This window comes from Nannospalax galili, unplaced genomic scaffold (genome assembly GCF_000622305.1).
Source record: "Nannospalax galili isolate Female #2095 unplaced genomic scaffold, S.galili_v1.0 scaffold47, whole genome shotgun sequence".
Taxonomy (NCBI): Eukaryota; Metazoa; Chordata; class Mammalia; order Rodentia; family Spalacidae; genus Nannospalax; species Nannospalax galili.
In genome coordinates this window covers 1,935,709-1,954,290 of record NW_008357641.1, presented here as the reverse complement: position 1 = coordinate 1,954,290, position 18,582 = coordinate 1,935,709, and the positions used below count along the sequence as shown (strand labels likewise).

The following is an 18,582-nucleotide window of genomic DNA, read 5'->3' as shown; positions in this document are numbered from 1 at the left end:
CTAGATCGACCAGAAGGGCAAGTAGTGGGGAATGGCTGGGGTGGCTGACAACACAGCAGACAGTAGCAGGGATATCAGAATATAAGGGTTCTAGTGGGGGAAGGGAGGCTATGGGAGGGTGCTACCTGCGAAGTGGGTATATAAATAAAATTTTAAAAAAAGAAAAAAAAATTCTTCAAAGCATAAAAATTTGCTCCTTAATAATTAGTAGATGGAAAAAATATTACCACTGAAATCTACCTGATGACTTTATATCCATGCTCAGGTGCCAAGGAGCTCAGAAAGTAACCGACTGTGACTAGTAATAGAGATTAATCTAGAGATTAGAAACGCATGTGCATCTTAGTGTCAATTGTATTAAAAATGATTTTTTCTGTATGAAACTGTATTTTAATAATGAAATGGAGATCTTTTTTAAAGTTTAAAACCTCATTTAATTTTATGTCTTATAGGGTTTAGACAGAGTACAATATTGTATAACTGTATTAATTCAACTATATACCTAAAAATTTACAGCCAATTTTGAAAGAGATGCATCTTAGCTCTGGAAATTGTTATGAATATGTCAATGCTGTTGTAATGAAATGCTTCTAATTATATGGTTATTAAGTAAATAATTAAAAAAAACTAAAAATGAACCTACCATATGATCCAGTTATACCACTCCTTGGCATATACCCAAAGGACTCATCCTATTGTAGAGACACTTGTACATCCATGTTTGTTGCTGCTCTTTTCACAATAGCTAAAAGATGGAAGCAACTTGTGTCCCTCAACTGAGGAGTGGTTAACAAAAATTTGGTATATTTACACAGTGGAGTTCTATTAAACAGTAAAGAACCATGAAATAATGAAATTTGCAGGTAAATGGATGGATCTAGAAACTGTTATACTAAGTGAAGTAACAGAGACTCAGAAAAATAAATGACATATATTCTCCCTCATATGTAGCTCCTAGCACCAAATCCTTTTAAATTCCGGGTCCTTTTAATAAGATGATGCTATACAGCAATCTTTTCTGCATGAAATAACTACCATCATCACGACTTCGGCTGAGCCTGATTGCTAAACATAGTCACAATTGGGATTGTTGACAGTTGTGCTCATTCATTAAAAGAGTGCCAAGCAGAGTCACTGGACCCTCACCTGAGTATCCAGCCACTCTTCCCAGCCAACTAGTCCAGCCTTGGAAGACAAAAGAAAAATGAGGAATGACCCAATAGAGGGATGCTTTTGGAAGCCCTTGTCAAGAAACACCAATGGACGCTCATGTGAACATTTGAAAATTGCCCTTTTTTCTAGTTCCCTGTCTAGAACTTGTAATGCTCATTACTCTTGCCTTTACTTCTCCTTCACATCTACTATTCATGATTCAAGGACTTTCTTCTCCTCTTAGAGACAAGAGTTATGCAATTTGGGAGTCTTTTAGATAAGACCCACTGAAGGGGTACTCCAATTGCCTCACCCTGTGCCCCTGTTAGCATGGAAGAAGCCAGAGCAGTCTGCGTCCCTATTCCTTATTGGCAATTTGGGTAACCCCTTCAGAGGATGGTGTGATAAGAATAGGAGGTAGGAATTGGCTAGGCAGTTAGGGTAAAAAGATTCCAAAGAAGTGTAGCCAATTTCTTGGCTAAAAGTCTAAATATCCTTGGGCCTGTTAGCAACATACTTGTTCCAAAGGCCAAAAATGTAAAAAAGTATTTGGGAGCTTGTTTCTAATCCTTAAAAGATTTTAGGGTTACCTCTTCAGAGGGGGGAATGTTGGAGGGGAGGGAGTGGGCACGGATTTGATCAAAACACGTTATATGCATGTATGAAATTCTCAAAGTTTTTGTAAAAATTAAAAAAACAGAAAAGAACAAAATCTTTTTTTTTGGTCTTTTTGAGACAGGGTCTCCCTGTAGCCCCAGCTGTCCTGGAACTCACTATGTAGACCAGGCTGGCCTTGAACTAACAGAGATCCGCCTGCCTCTGCCTCCGGAGTGCTGCGATTAAAGGCATGCGTCACCATGCCCAACGAGAACAAAATCTTAACTACAGAGTTGGAAAATATTCCAAAATAATTTCCTACTTGTTAAAAATAAAAGCCAGAAGAAATTATGACCAATTGACAAAGTCACAGAGTTCAGATCCTGAGCTGATACAGATCTCACAAAATTCAGATCCAGCTCAGGTACAGATCTCATAAAATTCAAGTTGAAACTTTATGATGGCTCTTGGTATCAAAACATAGTGCTATGTGGAAAGTGGGTTTCTTTTAATAAGGGAGATTAGGAGGTAGCTTCTTAAGTATCTTTGATGGCATTATAATCTGATCAGGAAGAAGCAAAAGCCACTAGGGTTGCACAGAGTACATGTCCTTTCCCTGTAATGGGGTTTCTGGTGACATTTCCAGAAAACTGCAGGTTTATGATTGGGAAAGGAGAAAGGCCTTAACTGTGCTGGAATTCTTGCTTCATTGCTGGTAAGAAGCTTCAACCAGACTTTGAGGTGAGTGGCTGAGTGGCTCCTTTCCCTTCCCTCCTGTCCCCATAAATTTCCCTTTCTATCCTGCCTCACAACCACTATGTTTATTTCATACTCATTAGAATAATAAAGGTTAAAAAAAACCTGAAACTGACAAAGGTTAGCAAAAATGTGAAATAGCAGAGTTCTTATCCATTGCTGCATGGATTATCCCTTAGAAACATCACTTTAGATTCCAATTTGTGAAAATCTAAGTTAGAAATGTGTGCACAATTTTCGTTAGCGATACCTCCCAGGAAAAATCTCACACATGTGTACAAGTATTACAGGTAGGACTGCCCGTAGCTGTCATGGGTATAATATCAAACAACTGGAAGCACATGAGGTGGTCATCAAAATGAGAACAGGTGGGCCGGGCGTGGTGGCGCACGCCTTTAATCCCAGCACTTGGGAGGCAGAGGCAGGTGGATCTTTGTGAGTTTGAAGCCAGCCTGGTCTACATAGTGAATTCCAGGACAGCTGGGGCTACAAGGAGACCTTGTCTCAAAAAAGACCAAAAAAAAAAAAAGAAAAAACAAACAAAATGAGAACAGGTAAATGCGTTTAATTTTGGTATATGTGAGCCTAATAATAAAGCAGGTCACCTAATCCTATAGGTGCCAACATGGTTGATTCTTACAAATAACAGAAAAATTCATACAGTATAATTTCATTTATGTAAATCTTAAGGGATATAAAATGGCCACATATTTTTATCAATAATTATATGTGTTATGATTCACTTAGGGGGAAAACTCAAACAGCCTTGATATACTGATAAGATATTGTTTCTGGAACTGAATAGTTTTGTCATTTGTATTCATCATATTTTCTGTACTGTTTAGTATGTTTTATATTATAGTTTTACTTTCTCTACATTATATACTGGAATATCTGAAGCACATAAGCATTTATGTATTATTTTCATGCTATGCATTTTAGATAAACTGTCGTAAAAACTGTCATAAATAAATAAATAAATAAATAAATAAATAGGGGGTGGAGAGATGGCTCAGTGGTTAAGAGTACTGACTGCTCTTGCAGTGGACCTGGGTTCCTTGATAGGAGTTCAAGGCCAGCCTGGTCTACATAGTGAGTTCCAGGCCAGCTGGGTTTAAAGGGAGACCCTGCCCCAAAAAAACCAAAAAAAAAAAAAAAGAAAGAAAGAAAAATTTTTTTAAAAAGTAAATAAATAAATAGGGGTTGGAGAAATGGCTCAGCAGTTTAGAGCACTGGCTGCTCTTGTGGAAGACCTTGGTTGGGTTTCCAGTACCTACATGATGGCTAACAACTCCAGTTTTGGAGGAATCTGATGCCTTCTTCTGACCCTCCTGAGCATTGTGCCCACAGGTGCACTGACATGCAGGCAAAACATTCATATGCAAAAAAAAAAAAGAAAAAAATTAATTCAAAAATAAAAAATAGGAGCTGGAGAGATGGCTCAGCAGTTAAGAGCACTGACTGCTCTTCCAGAGGACCTAAATTCAGGTCCCAGCACCCATATGGTAGCTAAAAACCATCCAGTTCCAGGGACATTACATGGCACGGGTGTACTTTCATACATGCAGGCAAAACACTCACACACTTAAAATAAAAAATACTTAAAAGCCACCTAAATAGCCAAGAGCTAAAGCTTAGCTTTGAAATTCTGCCCTTCCTCAGTCAAGGTCCATGTAGCTTGTTTTTGTTTTGCTTTTTGTTTTTTTGAGACAGGGTCTCCCTATAGCCCCCAGTTGACCTGGAACTTGCTATGTAGACCAGGCTGGCCTTAATCTCAGAGATTCACTGCCTCTGCCTCCTGAGTGCTGGGATTAAAGCTGTGCACCATACCTAGGATGCATTTTTTATACAATTTATTATCCTAGGCTCATTTGAGTCTTTTGTTTCTTGAGATAGGGTCTTATGTGGCCCAGGCTGTTCTCAAACTCAGGATCCTCCTGCTTCAGCTGCTCCACTGCTGAGATTCGATTCTTAGGGGAAAAAAAAAAAAAAAAGCTTCTGCTCAACTGTATATCCCCTTGCTCAGACCAGTTGGGGGGAATCTTAATCCTGGCTTCTAGGCCATCACCTCCTAAATGTCCTCTTCAACAGGAATGTCTGTCCTACTCACCTAGAAGAGGACTTGACTCTAGTCAGCAATGAATAAACGCTAGGGCCTAGGGCCTGGCTCAGTTAGTAAAGCACTTGCAGATAAGTGTGGAGAAGCATCAGTCCACAGGATCTATATGAATACCCAGACGTGGTGAAGTGCACTTATAATCCTAGAGCTGGGGAGACGGAGACAAGAGGATCCCTGGGGCTCACTGGTCAGCCAATGGGAGTCCTTGTCTCAAAGGAGTACATGGTGTTCCTAAGGATGACACCCAAGGTTGTCCTTTAGCTTCCACATACACCTGCACACACATGAACATGCAAACCCATTCATTAAAAATAAAAGCTAGTCAGAAGAGGGCATCAGATCTCCTGGAACTGGAGGTACAGTTGTTAGCCACCATGTAGATGCTGGGAATCAAACTTGGGTCCTCTAGAAGAGCAGCAAGTGCTCTTAACTACTGAGCCATTTCAACACGGGTGCATTTACATACATGCAGGCAATACACACATACACATAAAGTAAAAATAAGTGGATCTCTGTGAGTTCAAGGCCAGCCTGGTCTACATAGTAAGTTCCTGGCCAGCTGGGGCTACAGGGAGACCCTATCTCAAAAAGACCAAAAAAAAAAAAAAAAAAAAAAAAAAGGGAGGGAAGGACACAAAACACCGGGGGGGGCGGGCCAACCACCCCACAACAACATGCATACATAAATACGTAAATAGCACCCCCCAACAGACGTTGTGTATAAAAAAAAAAAAAAAAAAAAAAAAAAAAAAAAAAAAAAGGCTGGATGGAGCCCATAGACCTGGCTGGGCTGGCTAGAACCTCCGAAATCCCAGGCCACAGAGAATCATATCCAGAAGCCCACTGCCCAGTTTCTTTCCAATCTAGCACTGCACTGAGGTAGAGGTAGGGGTAAGGCTCAGACCATCTAATGAAATGAACAACAAAGAAACCTGGTATACCAGGAAGGGGCAAATGCCCACTTTATTAAACAGAAGCTGACCTGTAGGGCCCCCAGCCCCCCCCCCCCGGCACATGGACCACAAAAGGCCAGCAGAGGGAATCTGCCCTCTGTCCCCAGCACCCTGCCCCAGGGATGGGTGGGGCAGGAGTGGGCTGGCCTCACAGAGGCCTCATAAATACAATGGGGTCACTGCTGGTGGATACACAGGGTTGGATAGGGTAGGCTCTCCCAGGCATCCTCTGTCACGCAGCCTGCTGTGTTTGCAGAGATCTGGGTTCAGTGTCCAGGCGGCACACAGGACTGTCATATACCATCTGCAGGTTCACCTTGTGGCCCACCAGCTCCCGGATGTTGTTGATACTGTATTTGATCATTGTTGGGCTAGAAGGGGAAGGGACAAAGTTTAACAGTATATCAAGTCAGGCTCTCCTTGTACTCTAAACAGACCATGCCCAGTCCAGGCTCAGGGCCTTTGCAATGGCTGTGCCCTATGCCTAGTACATTCTTCCGGATCCCTCGCTCCTTCCTCTACCTCCAGTGTGCTCAGACACCATCTCCTCCATGAGCCTTCCCTGATCACCTAGTCTCCAGAGTCCTGCTTTGTCTACTCTATAGCACGTCCTTTCCTCTAACACTCTGGCCTTCACTTACTGAGTTTTCTCATTGGTCTTGCTAGTTCTCCTTGCCCTTCCCTTAGGACCCAGGCTCTGCGGTGTTAGGGACACATCGTAACGTTCACAGCCCAGGGCAGGGCCAGGCACAAAATTGGCCTTTCTACTAAAGAGCCCTCAGACGGGCTGGAGAGATGGCTTGGCAGTTAAGAACACTGGTTGTTCTCACAGAAGACCCAGTTTTAAATCCCAGCACCCATGTGACAGCTAACAACTGTCCAGAACTCCAGTCTAAGGAGATCCAACAGCCTCTTCTGACCTCTGCAGGCATTGCACGACATGGGTATACTTACCTACATGCAGACAATACACGCATACACATAAAAGAAAAAAAAAAAAAAACCTCAGACAAATGAACTGAGTGAATGAGTGGATGGAGTCACCCCAAGTTAAGGCCTGGGCTGGGCACTCACCGCTCCAGGGAGAGACCCCAGGCAATGACAGACACATTCTCGGGGAGCCCCATGGGCAGGAGCATCTCAGGACGGAAGACCCCAGAGTTACCTACTTCCACCCACTTCTTCAGACCTGTAAGGACAAAAGAGGAAACTAGTACGTGCATATGGACACTGCTGCCCACAGAGAGCTGGGAAGATGTTAGGAGCCAAGTGTGGGGCCCCTCAGACCACTCTCTATCCAGTTTCCCAACCCCCTGACCTTGGTGATAGCTGAACACTTCCATGCTGGGCTCTGTATAGGGGTTGTAGGCTGGCTTGAATCGCAGCTGTGTGATTCCTGCAGGGGGTGGCCAAGGCATGGTAATGACCAAGGTATCCTCCCAGGGAATCCCAAACACTTCCTGGCCTGGCTCCCATGCTCACCCAGCTTGGTGAAGAACTCCCTCAGGACACCCATGAGATGGCCCAGTGTGAGCCCATGGTCAGCTACCACACCCTCTATCTGGTGGAACTCAGCCAGGTGCGTGGCATCTAGTGTCTCGTTCCGGAACACACGGTCAATGGAGAAGTACTTGGCTGGTGTGAAGGGCTTCTGGGGGTGACAGTCAGGCCAAGCCCAGCCCACGAATGGGTCAGAGGGTCTATAGAATGGTAGCTAGCAGCCACCCACCCGACCAGGCTGCCATACCTTCTGGGCTAGGCGGTAGAGGGCACGGGCGCTGGCTGCTGTGGTATGTGTGCGAAGCAGGTTTTTCCGGGCTTCATCCAGCTTCCAGGTGTACTTGTAGCTTCAGAAGGGAAGGTGGTCTGCAGTGTGGTCCTGGAGCCCCAGCCTCCTGCTGCTCCCCACCCCAAGTAGTGCTCCTGTCTTACCCCTGTGAGCCGTAGCCGCCCTGGGAATGGGTCCGTTTCACCCGCTGGACATAGTCCATTGGGAGCTGAAGGGCTTCAGCTGGATCTAGGCAAGACAGAGCCATGTGATCAATGAGCATTTCTCAGAAGCTACTGCATGGAAGTTGGATACGGCTCCTTGGCAGCTGCTGCCCCTACCATGTCCAGGGGCACCTGGCACTCCTCAGTTAGTCACCTCCCCCCCACCCATAACCCTCCATGTTTCCTACTTCACTGGGCGAAAAGCCCAAGTCCTCTCTCTGGCTCTGACCCGTTACCTACTGCTCTGGTCTTCTGTCACTCCTACTTGATCAAGCCCTGCAGTCATAGGTCCCCAGCTGAGCACACCTGGAGCATTCCAGCCTCAGAAAGTTTGCACTGGCCATGTCCTTTGCACTAGTGTCCCTGCATTATTTAACACCTTGTCCCACCACCCAACTTGCTCAAGAGTTAACACATCTCTCCATCCAGGAAGTGGGGGAAGGAGGGGAAGTAGGGGAAGTGGGTCTCCCTGGGGTAAGGACTATTATCACACTCAGGGCAGTGACTCAGGTCACAACAATCTAGGTACACAGGAGGGGCTTCAGGGAGCACTTGCTCAAATACACAAAATATTGTCCAGAGCTTCCTGGAACCCAGGGCCTTCCTCAGGTTTAGCAAGTGCTCTACCACTGAGGTGGACTCCAAATGCAAATGTGCAAATAGTATTTTTTTTGTTGTTTGGAAAGTGTCACTCTTTAGCTAGTCTGGAACTCACAATGTTCCAGCCTCAGCCCCAAGTTCTGAGATGATAGGTGTGCCCACCAAACCCAGCTCAAGCTGTTACTTCCCAGGAACATAGCTTTGGTCCTTTAGTCAGTCTCCAGCACTTACAAGCTGTGTGGTCCATGGTGAGCAATGTTCTCTCTGTGCCTCAGTTCCTCAACAGGAAATGAGGGGCTAAGAGTACCATCTCCTATAGCTGCCTGGAGTTTTTGGTATCATGACAACAATGAATCTTATTGAGAAGTGAGAAATGGCATCCAGGGAGCTCTCATGCTCTCTTAGTGTGAGAAGTCATTCATTTCTGGTGGGATCAAGGACAGTTTTGGCTGGTGTGTGGCTCAGGGCTAGAACACTTGTGGAGAATGCAGGAGACCCTGGGTTCCATATCCAGCAATGCACGCTTGCGCGTGCGCACGCGCGCACACACACACACACACACACACACACACACACACACGCACACACACAGTCAGTCATGGTGACTCATACCTGTAGTCCCAATACATAGGAGATAGGAGGCTGAGGCAGGAGTACTGACCAAGGTCAGCCTCATTACATAGTGTGTTCCATAAAGAAAAATCCAAAATAGCTAGGCAAGGTGGCTCATATCTGTAATCTCAGCACTTGGGAAGCTGGGCTGAGGCAGGAAGCCTGCCATGAATTCAAAATCACCCTGGGCTACAGATCAGGTCTCTTAATTGGAGGTTCAGGGAGGGGCTGGGGTGACTGATGGACATTGTTAGAACCGAAGACAACATGCCTCAGTTTAAAAGATTTATTTATATTTTTAAATTATGTGTATTGGGGTGGGGAGGTACACGAGTGCAGGTACCCAGATTGCCTGGAGCTAGAATTATAGGCAGTTGCAAGCTGCCATACATGGGTGTTGGGAACTGAACTAGGGTTCTCTGCAAGAGCAGCTAGTGCTCTTAACTGCTGCTGAGCTATAACTCCAGCTACCATACATGCCTCAGTTTAGTGGAAAAGATTCTGACCCAAAATAAACCCATGAGACCAACATGAGGGGGAGAGCAGCAGAGTCAGGGTGGCCTTTGGTTATGCTATACTGGGAACGAATACAATCCAGGTTCCCATATTTGCTAAGTTAAGTGTTCTACAGCTAAGTCACACCCCAGCCTTAGTGTGGCATTAAAGAGCTGGGACAAAACAGTTCTGACTACCAGCACAGATACAGCATGGGCAAAGGCCCTGAGGTGGGTACTACACTGTCAAGCAACAGAGACTGGTCACAGTGGAAAGAGATTGCAGAGGTGGACAGGACTAGCTCCCAGGAGGGTCTTGCTAGCCACAAAGGCAGATCTCATTTTATGAAATAAGATAGTCCTTCCCGCCGGGTGTGGTGGCACATGCCTTTAATCCCAGCACTTGGGAGACAGAGGTAGGCGGATCTCTGTGAGTTCAAGGCCAGCCTGGTCTACATAGTGAGTTCCAGGACAGCTGGGGCTACAGGGAGACCCTGTCTCAAAAAGACCAAATAAAAAAAGATAGTCCTTCCCTAAAGCATCCCCCAGGCCTGGGATCGCTGCTGTCCCCTTGGTCAGGCTTCTAGACTACCTACCCCTTAGAAAGAAGGTGTCATGCTGGTCACGTGCTGGATGCTGCTGGGGCTGGAAGAGCGCGTCAAAGTTCCAGAAGGAGCTCTCGATGAAGTTGTCAGTAGGCATCTCAGTGAACCTGTGGGAGATGTGAGCTGACTGCCCTGCCTGTGCCTGGTGACTACTGCACCCCATCCCAGGCCCTGTGCTCACCCCATCTCCAGGAAGATCTGCCGGAACTGGGAGCGGACCTTGAGTAAGGGGTGTAGGTGGCCGCAGTCCAGAAGTACACCACGAGCAGAGAAGTTGTAGGGCTTGAAGGGCCGGTCCCGCCAGGAGCCACTTTGGGGGGATTCAGGGTGCAAGGACATGATGAAGGCTGTCTAAGCTATCCCACATACCTCACCTGTCCCCAACCCTACCTGGAGATCATCTCTGCACTCAGCTCTGCTTCCTGCTTGGACACACTGGTGCTAAAGGCGCTGCCCTTACTCACCCAATAGGTTTTCAGGGTCCTGTGACCAGAGGAAAAGAAGGGACGTTGTCACCTCGAGAGGCTCCCATTGACCTTCACTGGGTGCTAATCCCAGCACCATCCACCAAGTTACTCTTTTTTTTTTTTTTTTTTTTGACAGTGTCTCATGTGTCCCAGGCTGGCCTAGAGCTTGCTATGTAGCTGAAAATGACCTTGAACTCCTGATCCTCCTGTGTGTTGATATTACAGGTGCGCACTATACCTGGTTTATGTGGTGCTAGGGATCAAACCCAGGACTTCCTGCATGCTAATCAAGGATTCTATCAACTAAGCTATGTCCTGAGAACCTGCAAAATTTATTTATTTTAATATTTATTTTTTTGGTCTTTTTGAGACAGGGTCTCTCTGTAGCCCCAGCTAGCCTGGAACTCGCTATGTAGACCAGGCTGGCCTTGAACTCAGAGATCCTCCTGCCTCTGCCCCCCAAGTGCTGGGATTAAAGGCATAATCCACCATACCTGGCTCCTGCAGTATTTATTGAGTTTTGGTTTTCCCAAAGGGTCTTGTTATATAGCAGGGGTTGGAATTACAAACATGTGCCATTTAAGTTGGCAAAACACCCTGACCTGCTTCATGTTTTGCTTCTTGGTGCTAGGGAATCACCCCAGGGCCTCGGGTGTGCCGGGTAAGTGTTCTACTACTGAAGCTCTATCACCAGCTCTTTTTTTTAAAAGATTTTATTATGTCTGCATGTGTATAAGTACACCTGTGTCATGCAGTGCCTGAGGAGGACAGAACAGAGAGTCAGATTCTCTGGAACTGGAGTTACAGATGGTTGATAACCGCCATGTATGTGCTGGGATTCGAACCTGGGTCTTCTGTAAGAACAACCAGTGTTCTTAACTGCTGAGTCATCTCTCCAGCCCTGAGATTTTACTAGATCTTCTGGAGCTAGTTACAGGTGGTTGTAAGCTGCTTGGCATAGGTTCTAGGAATTGAACTTAGGTACTGTGCAAGAGTAATATGTACTCTTAACCACTAAGCCATCTCTCTAGCCCCAGTATCTCTTTTTTTAAGAGCTTTTTTTTGTTATTTTGTCTTTTTTTTCCAGAGCTGAGGACCGAACCCAGGGCCTTGCGCTTCCTAGGCAAGCACTCTACTACTGAGCTAAATCCCCAACCCCCAAGAGCTTTTTTTTTTTTAAAGTTATTATTAGCCAGGTGTGGTGGCGCACACCTTTAATCCCAGCACTTGGGAGGCAGAGGCAGGTGGATCTCTGTGAGTTCAAGGCCAGCCTGGTCTACATAGTGAATTCCAAACCAACTACAGGGGCTACAGGGAGACCCTGTCTCAAAAAAACCCCAAAAAAAAAAAAAAAAAGTTATTATTACGTTTATCTATTTGTATATATGTGTGCTTGTGTATTTGTGTAGGCACACATGTCCTAAGGCTCATTTGTGGAGATCAGAGAACTTTTTGTAAAAATTGACTTTTATTTTATGTGTATATGCAAGTGCCTGCACATATGTCTGAGCACCATGTGCATGCCTGGTGCCCGAGAGGGCCAGAAGATAGCAGATCCCCTGGAACTGGAGTCACAGGTGGTTGTGAATACCTGATGTGGGTGCCACGAACCAAGCCTGGGCCAACAATGAGCCATCTCTCCAGCCTCCCAGAGAGCAACTTTTTCTTGTGGGCCCACTGTCTAGCTCCCTATGTCCACACATTTATTCATTTAACAAACACTAAGAACCTAATGTGTGCCAGGGTCAGTTTAAGGTGCTGCACATACAGCTGGGAATATTAGATAAAGTCTCGAGGGTATATTTTGGGTCAGGATCTGTTCCCCCTAAAGTTACTCCATAACCCCATAAGATAATATTTTATAAGTAAAGAAACTTGAGGCTCAGAAAGGAGAGGTGAGCTGGCCAAGATCACATAGTGAACAAGTGGCAGGGCCTCAACTTCAATCAGGTAGCCCTGCACCCTAACCCTTAAATGGTTTTATGAGACAGGTTTCACTATGTAGCCCAGGCTGGCCTGGAACTCGAGATCCCCCTTGCCATAGCTGCCTACGTGCTGAGGTTGCTGGTGTTCGCTACCAAGTCTGGCTCAACTGTGCTTTTTTTTTTTTTGTCTTTTTGAGACAGGGTCTCCCTGTAACTGTCCTGGAACTCACTATGTAGACCAGGCTGGCCTTGAACTCACAGAGATCTGCCCGCCTCTGCCTCCCAAGTGCTGGGACTACAGGCGTACGCCACCATGCCCAGCTCAACTGTGCTTTTTCTAAGTGACACACAAGCAGGGATTTCATTGGGTAGTCACCCATGCCTGGAAGATGCTGAGAAGATATTTCTCAGCAGTAGATGCAGTAAGCACAAAGGCCCTGGTGTTGCATGAGCCCAACACATACATTTAACCATGTATAAATGGGATCTAGGTAAAGACCAACAGCATCAGAAGTGGGTATGGGATGGGCAGCCCCCTCCGTTCATCCCCACAGTGCTGTACAGGTAAAGAGGGCCTGAGCCTGTTGGTCACTCACACTTCAGTCAGCAGCTTCCTCTTCCTGAGCTCACTCTTTTCCTTCTCTGCCAGCTTCTCAGCCTGGCCTGCCTGAACCAGCTGCAATCGCTTCTGCACCACATCCTCCACACTGTCCACCTGTCAGGCCAAGGGGAAGGAGGGCTGGTGTCTACTCACCCGCCCATCTATCTTCCTGCATGCACTCGAGCCTGCCTGCTTGCAGGAACTTACCACTCGGAACACCTGGGGCCCATCGGCTGCGCTCTTGTCCACGCGGATCCACTTGTTGGACATGGCCTTGCTGAAGCCTACTTTGCCGCTGGGCAATCGCTAGGGGAGTATAGTTGTGCCGAGTACTATGATAGACCTACCTGCACCCTACCCCCCTCCTTGGGCCCCATCCCTGGGTCCTACCATGAGCTCACTCTGTGCCAGGCCCCCCAGGGGGATGCTGCGAAACACACGGGCCTCATGGCTGCCCTCCCGGGCAATCTCTTCACCCTCAGTGGTCAGCTCCCAGCACTTGGTGGAACGAAGCTCAGCCTCAATGACCTGTAGGGAAATAACGGACACGTGTGAGGGGTGTTCAGAGCTACCCTCAACTTAGGGCCAGAAATTCAAAGTGCAGCCTCAGGGATGAAGAGATCGCTTAGAGGTTAAGGGTGCATACTGCTCTCCCAAAGGACCCAAGTTCAGCTCATCCATGTCTTGTCAGGCAGCTCACAAACAACTTTAACTCTAGTTTCAGGGAATCTGATGCCTGTGGCTTCCTCAGGCACGTGCTGTCACATGCACAAACTCACACACACAAAACCCCAAGGGGCAACCTGGAAGCTATGTCACATTCTAGCTGTACCACCTGCCAGCCAAGTGACCTTGAGGGGATACTCTTCCTTTACAAGGCCTACATCAACCAGCTTGTAATGCAACTGTGATGACAGTTCCGATCTTCCAGGGTGAGGTACAGAGCTAGGAATATCACTGGGCAGAGGAGAAATGACTTTTTCTTGCCATGGGGCCCAAAAGGGCTTCAAATTTCTAGACCTAAGCAACTCTCCTGCCTCAGCCTCCTGAGTGGGGGACTACAGCACATACCACTGCCCCTACTAGCTAGGCAAATTCTTAAGGCAGTGCTAGGGATTAAACCTAGAGCCTTGGGCATGCTGGATTAGCGATCTACCACTGAGCCTCATTCCTAGCCTTTTTTGTTTGTTTACGTGTGTGTGTGTATTCATATGGTATATATTTGCACCTGTATGCAGGTGCACACACACATAGGAGTGTTCCTGCTCTCTCTGCCTTATTCTCTTGAGAGAGGGTCTCTCACAGAACCTGTAGCTCACTATTTTTCACAGAGACTGGCAGCTGGCACCCCCCCCCAAAAAAAACCCTCCTATTTCCACTCCCCACAGCACTAGGGTTAAAGAAAATAAGTGTGGCTATACCTAGCTTGTATATGGTGCTGGGGATTTGAACTTGGGTCCTCACGCTTGTGCGGCAAGTGCTCTTACCCACTTACTCCGCCATTTCCCTAGCCCCCATTTTTTGTATTAGTGGAATGACACCATGTCTTGTCATGTAGCTCAGGTTGGTCTTAAACTCTCAATCCTCCTGCCTCAGTCTTGCTAGGGCAGGGATACAGCATGTACCACTAAGCCTAGCTAGACAAATTCTTAGTATTGCTTTGAACCTGAGTCAGATTTAATGTCTTGGTAAACAGATCTATCTCCCACGTTCTTTTTACTATTCTTTATTTTATTTTGTGTTGTTTCTTTCTGTTTCCATGTTCTTGTGTTTGTACATCAGTACCTGTTGTACCACAGAAGGGCCTGGGAGGGTCATACTGCAGATAGAAACCTGAAACCTAGAGTAAAGACAGACACAGGGTCATGCAAAGACAAGTCTAGCAGGAAGAAGCCCCAGTCTCAAGCTCCTGCTTCCTTCTTTCTAATCCCAGGTCTTTCTGTGGGAGCCTCTTGCTTAATCTCTCCAAATGACTTTTGTCTTTATGTACTAGAGACAGAACACAGCACCTGAAACATGCTAGGTAGGTGCTCCACCACAGGGTAACAAGCCCAAGCCTGAGCAACTTTCTTCATTCTTTTGATGAGGTCTACCTAATTAAACCTCAAGGTATAAGTTTATCCATACACAGAAAACAGAGTGCTTCACATGTGATAAATGCTATTTAATATTTTGTATGTGGTGCATATATGCATGTTCACATGTGTGTGTGTAGGCCCAAGGCTAGTATCAGGAGTCTTCCTCAACTGATCTGGCAGGGTCTCTCAGTTGAAACCAGAACTTGCTGCCAGTTTACCTAGTCTAGCCAGCCAGATTGTGCCAGGGATCCTGTCTCTACCATCCAAGCACTAGGATTACAGGTGGACCTCCACACCCACCTTGCATTTATGAGGGTGCTGGGATCTGAACTCAGGTTTTCCTGCTTGTACCAAAAGCACTTTATCCATGGAGCCATATTCCCAGCCCCAGTGCTGCACATTTTCTAACCATTGTTACTACTGTAATTAGGTGAAACTAAACCCAATTGGTTTTTTTGGGTTTTTTTCTTTTTTGTCTTTTTGAGACGGGGTCTCCCTGTAGCCCCAGCTGTCCTGGAACTCACTATGTGAGCACCCTTTGTTGCTCATCAGTCTTTCCTAAAGAATAGAAACCACTCACATCTGGCTGATTCCAATTCCTACTATGGCTCCCCAGTACTCCTGTGAGATAAATACCTACAAAACAGGCTGTGTGAGGTGGTGAAATCCTGTGATCTCAACTACAAGGGAGCTGAGACCTAGGCTACATACAGGGTGAGTTCAAGGCTAGCCTGGACAAGTAAGACCCTGTCTCAAAAAGCAACATGCGGAAAGGGCTGGGGCAATGGTAGAGGGTTTGCACAGAATGTAAGAGACCCTTAGGTTCATTTCCTAGAAGAGGGTAGGAAAGGAGTTAAGAAACCCAGAGGAAACCTCCAACACCTTATAATTGATGATCACTGTGGCCTGCCATCCCCATCCCAGGCACAGGCCCGACCCGGTTGTCATCTCCACCGGGATCCCCTTCCCTGCTCCCCAACTCTGGTAGGTTGTCACGACTGAGTCCTCACATGACTGTTCATTTGGGCCTCCCCATTTGGTTACAATCTCGAGGGACCACGTCTTTCTTGTCCACCATCTCACTCCCACACGCCCCTTGCTTTCGCCTCAATAAGCCTTTGTTGCTTGAGGAACATCACTCGTTCCGGATTCCTGCCCGCGCACCCCGGGATTCTCCTAAACGTAGTTACCCCTCCGCAGCCCTGAGGAGCTGCAGATGCATCAGCGAGGCGGCACGCATCACGCGCCAGGCTCACCTCGCCGAGAGCCTGCAGGCTCTTCACTGCGCCCACCACCGCCTGGTGCTCCACGCCCAGCTGGGTGGCCAGCTCCGCGCTATCCAGGCCGCCATCAGCCGCCTTCAGCCGCCGCAAAAGCAGCTCTGCCACAGGACCTTCCGCCATGGTGGCTCCGGTAGAACCCAGCCTGCGTTGTCTAGAGAGAGCCTGGGAAACCGGAACCGGAACTCAGGCCTGAAGCGTGTGCCGCCATTTTTAGTACGGCTCACAGTTGGGCGTGGAGGGTGGCTGTCACCATCTTCAGCTTGGCAAATTAAGTCTCAAAAGAGTGGAAGTGGCGGGCCTAACGGTTAAGAACATTGTTTTTGCATCCCATCACCAACATAGCAGCTAACAAGTGTCCGTAACTCCAGTTCCAGGGGATCCGACAGTCTCTTCTGTCCTCCACGGGCATTGCACGACACGGGTGCCCTTACCTACATGCAGGCATAACACTCACACACATAAAATAAAAATAATAGGCCGGGCGTGGTGTCGCACGCCTTTAATCCCAGCACTTGGGAGGCAGAGGCAGGCGGGTCTCTGAGTTCAAGGCCAGCCTGGTCTACATAGTGAGTTCCAGGACAGCTGGGGCTACAGGAAAACCCTGTCTCAAAAAGACAAAAAATAATAATAATAAATTAGCAAATAAATAAATAAATGTTAAAAAAAAAAAAAAAAAAAGAGTGGAAGGGGGCTGGGTGTGGTGGCGCACGCCTTTAGTCCCAGCACTGGGGAGGCAAGGCAGGTGGATTTCTTTGAGATGGAGGCCAGCTTGGTCAACATAGACAGTTCCAGGCCAGCTGAGGCTACAGGGAGACTCTGTCTCAAAAACACAAAAAAAGAAAAAGAAAAAACAGTGGAAGGGATGCAGCATGCTGTGGCTTGACCGCCAGTGACTTTTGGTTAAGAAGTGAAGTAAAATTGATAATGTGAAGGTCAAAGGTGGTTTCATTTTGTGAAAGTTCCCAGAAATAACTCCAGCAACTTGGAATGAATTTCCTGAAAGGCTGACCAACTGATTAGCACTCTGAAGATTGTGAAGAGTCTAGACTGTTGCAGATTCAGAGCTTATTCACAAATCATCTGGGGACATCTTTAACCCCATAAATAGCAACACCTTGCCTACCTCTGTTTCTGAATTAACATTCTTGTGACTAATAAAATATATTAACTTAGCAGACCACTAGGTCCCACCAATCAAAATGGTAAGAATGTCATCAGATAGCATCTGAGACCTATAGTAGAACCCCAACACCCTGCCACCCCGCTTTGCTATGACCTGCCTAGTGAATGTATCCACCAATATATTTGAAAAGTGTCTTGATGGGGCTCAGCGGTTAAGAACACTGGCTGTTTTTGCAGAAGACCCAGATTCGAATCCCAGGATCCACATGGCAGCTAGCAACTGTCCATAACTCCAGTTCCAGGGGATCTGACAGACTCTTCTGTCCTCCACAGGCATTGCACGACATGGGTGCAGTTACCTATATGCAGGCAATACACACATACACATAAAATAAAAATAATAAATAAAGCCGGGCGTGGTGGCGCGTGCCTTTAATCCCAGCACTTGGCTCAGTGGTTAAGAGAACTGACTGCTCTTGCAGAGGACCAGGGATTGAGTCCCAGCACCCACGTGATGGCTACTGAACCTTCCTTAACTTCAGTTCCAGGGGAATCCGAAGCCCTCTTCTAACCTCCATGGCATTGCACGACGCGGGTACACATAAAATAAAAATAATAATTAAAATATTAAAAATAAATAAAAATAAAATTTATTGGTCTTTTTGAGACAGGTCTCCCTGTAGCCCCAGCTGTCCTGGAACTCACTATGTAGACCAGGTTAGCCTTGAACTCACAGAGATCGGCCTGCCTCTGTTTCCCAAGTGCTGGGATTAAAGGTGTGTGCCACCACACCCAGCTAAGCTGCTCATCCTTGGTGCTGCCCAACTCAGGTCCTGTGCAAGAGCAGTACATGTAATTGCTGAGCCAGTCTTCAGCTGCTAGCCTTGAACTTTTGGAACCTTCTGCCAACACCTCCCAAGTGCTAATATTACACGGGTACACTACTACGCCTGGCTAAATATAGTTTTGTGGGTCCCCCCAGTTTCATGCAGCCACCACACCAGCACTCTATGTAACCTTGTAGTTTAGGGACTCAGAACCTTTCCATCCTTCTGGAATTCATTCTTGACCAGTGGGTGGTAAGGCCCAGACATGGTCATTCTACTCATACCAACTACTTTTAAATTTTCAAAGGGAAGTTAGGTAGGGAAGAAGGACTCACTAGGAATAGTTATAGTCAAGGAGCCTTCTGACTTATATGAAGTACTTCAGTTCTCCCCAAAACT

At 46.7% G+C, this 18,582-nt stretch overlaps 1 protein-coding gene across 1 annotated transcript; it reads right to left on the bottom strand.

Annotated features, from left to right (window-relative positions):
* Positions 1-5,562: 5,562 nt before the first annotated feature.
* On the bottom strand, positions 5,563-16,390 carry Farsa (phenylalanyl-tRNA synthetase subunit alpha). Its single transcript, XM_008855462.3, has 13 exons — positions 16,208-16,390; positions 13,264-13,401; positions 13,081-13,179; positions 12,869-12,987; positions 10,271-10,363; positions 10,062-10,190; positions 9,872-9,987; positions 7,510-7,594; positions 7,325-7,424; positions 7,060-7,228; positions 6,896-6,973; positions 6,652-6,766; positions 5,563-5,948 (listed from the first exon to the last, which is right to left on the bottom strand). Exons 1-13 carry the CDS (start codon positions 16,352-16,354, stop codon positions 5,810-5,812), a joined length of 1,527 nt encoding a protein of 508 aa, XP_008853684.1. The 5' UTR covers positions 16,355-16,390; the 3' UTR covers positions 5,563-5,809.
* Between the last annotated feature and the right edge of the window lie 2,192 nt (positions 16,391-18,582).

Coding starts and splice junctions, on each gene's coding strand:
- Farsa (XM_008855462.3), bottom strand. CDS start 16,354: ATGGCGGAAGGTCCTGTGGCAGAGCTGCTTTTGCGGCGGCTGAAGGCG. Junction 6,974..7,059: donor GGAGTTCTTCACCAAGCTGG/GTGAGCATGGGA, acceptor CACCCCCTGCAG/GAATCACACAGCTGCGATTC. Junction 5,949..6,651: donor TGGGGTCTCTCCCTGGAGCG/GTGAGTGCCCAG, acceptor TTCCCCTTCTAG/CCCAACAATGATCAAATACA.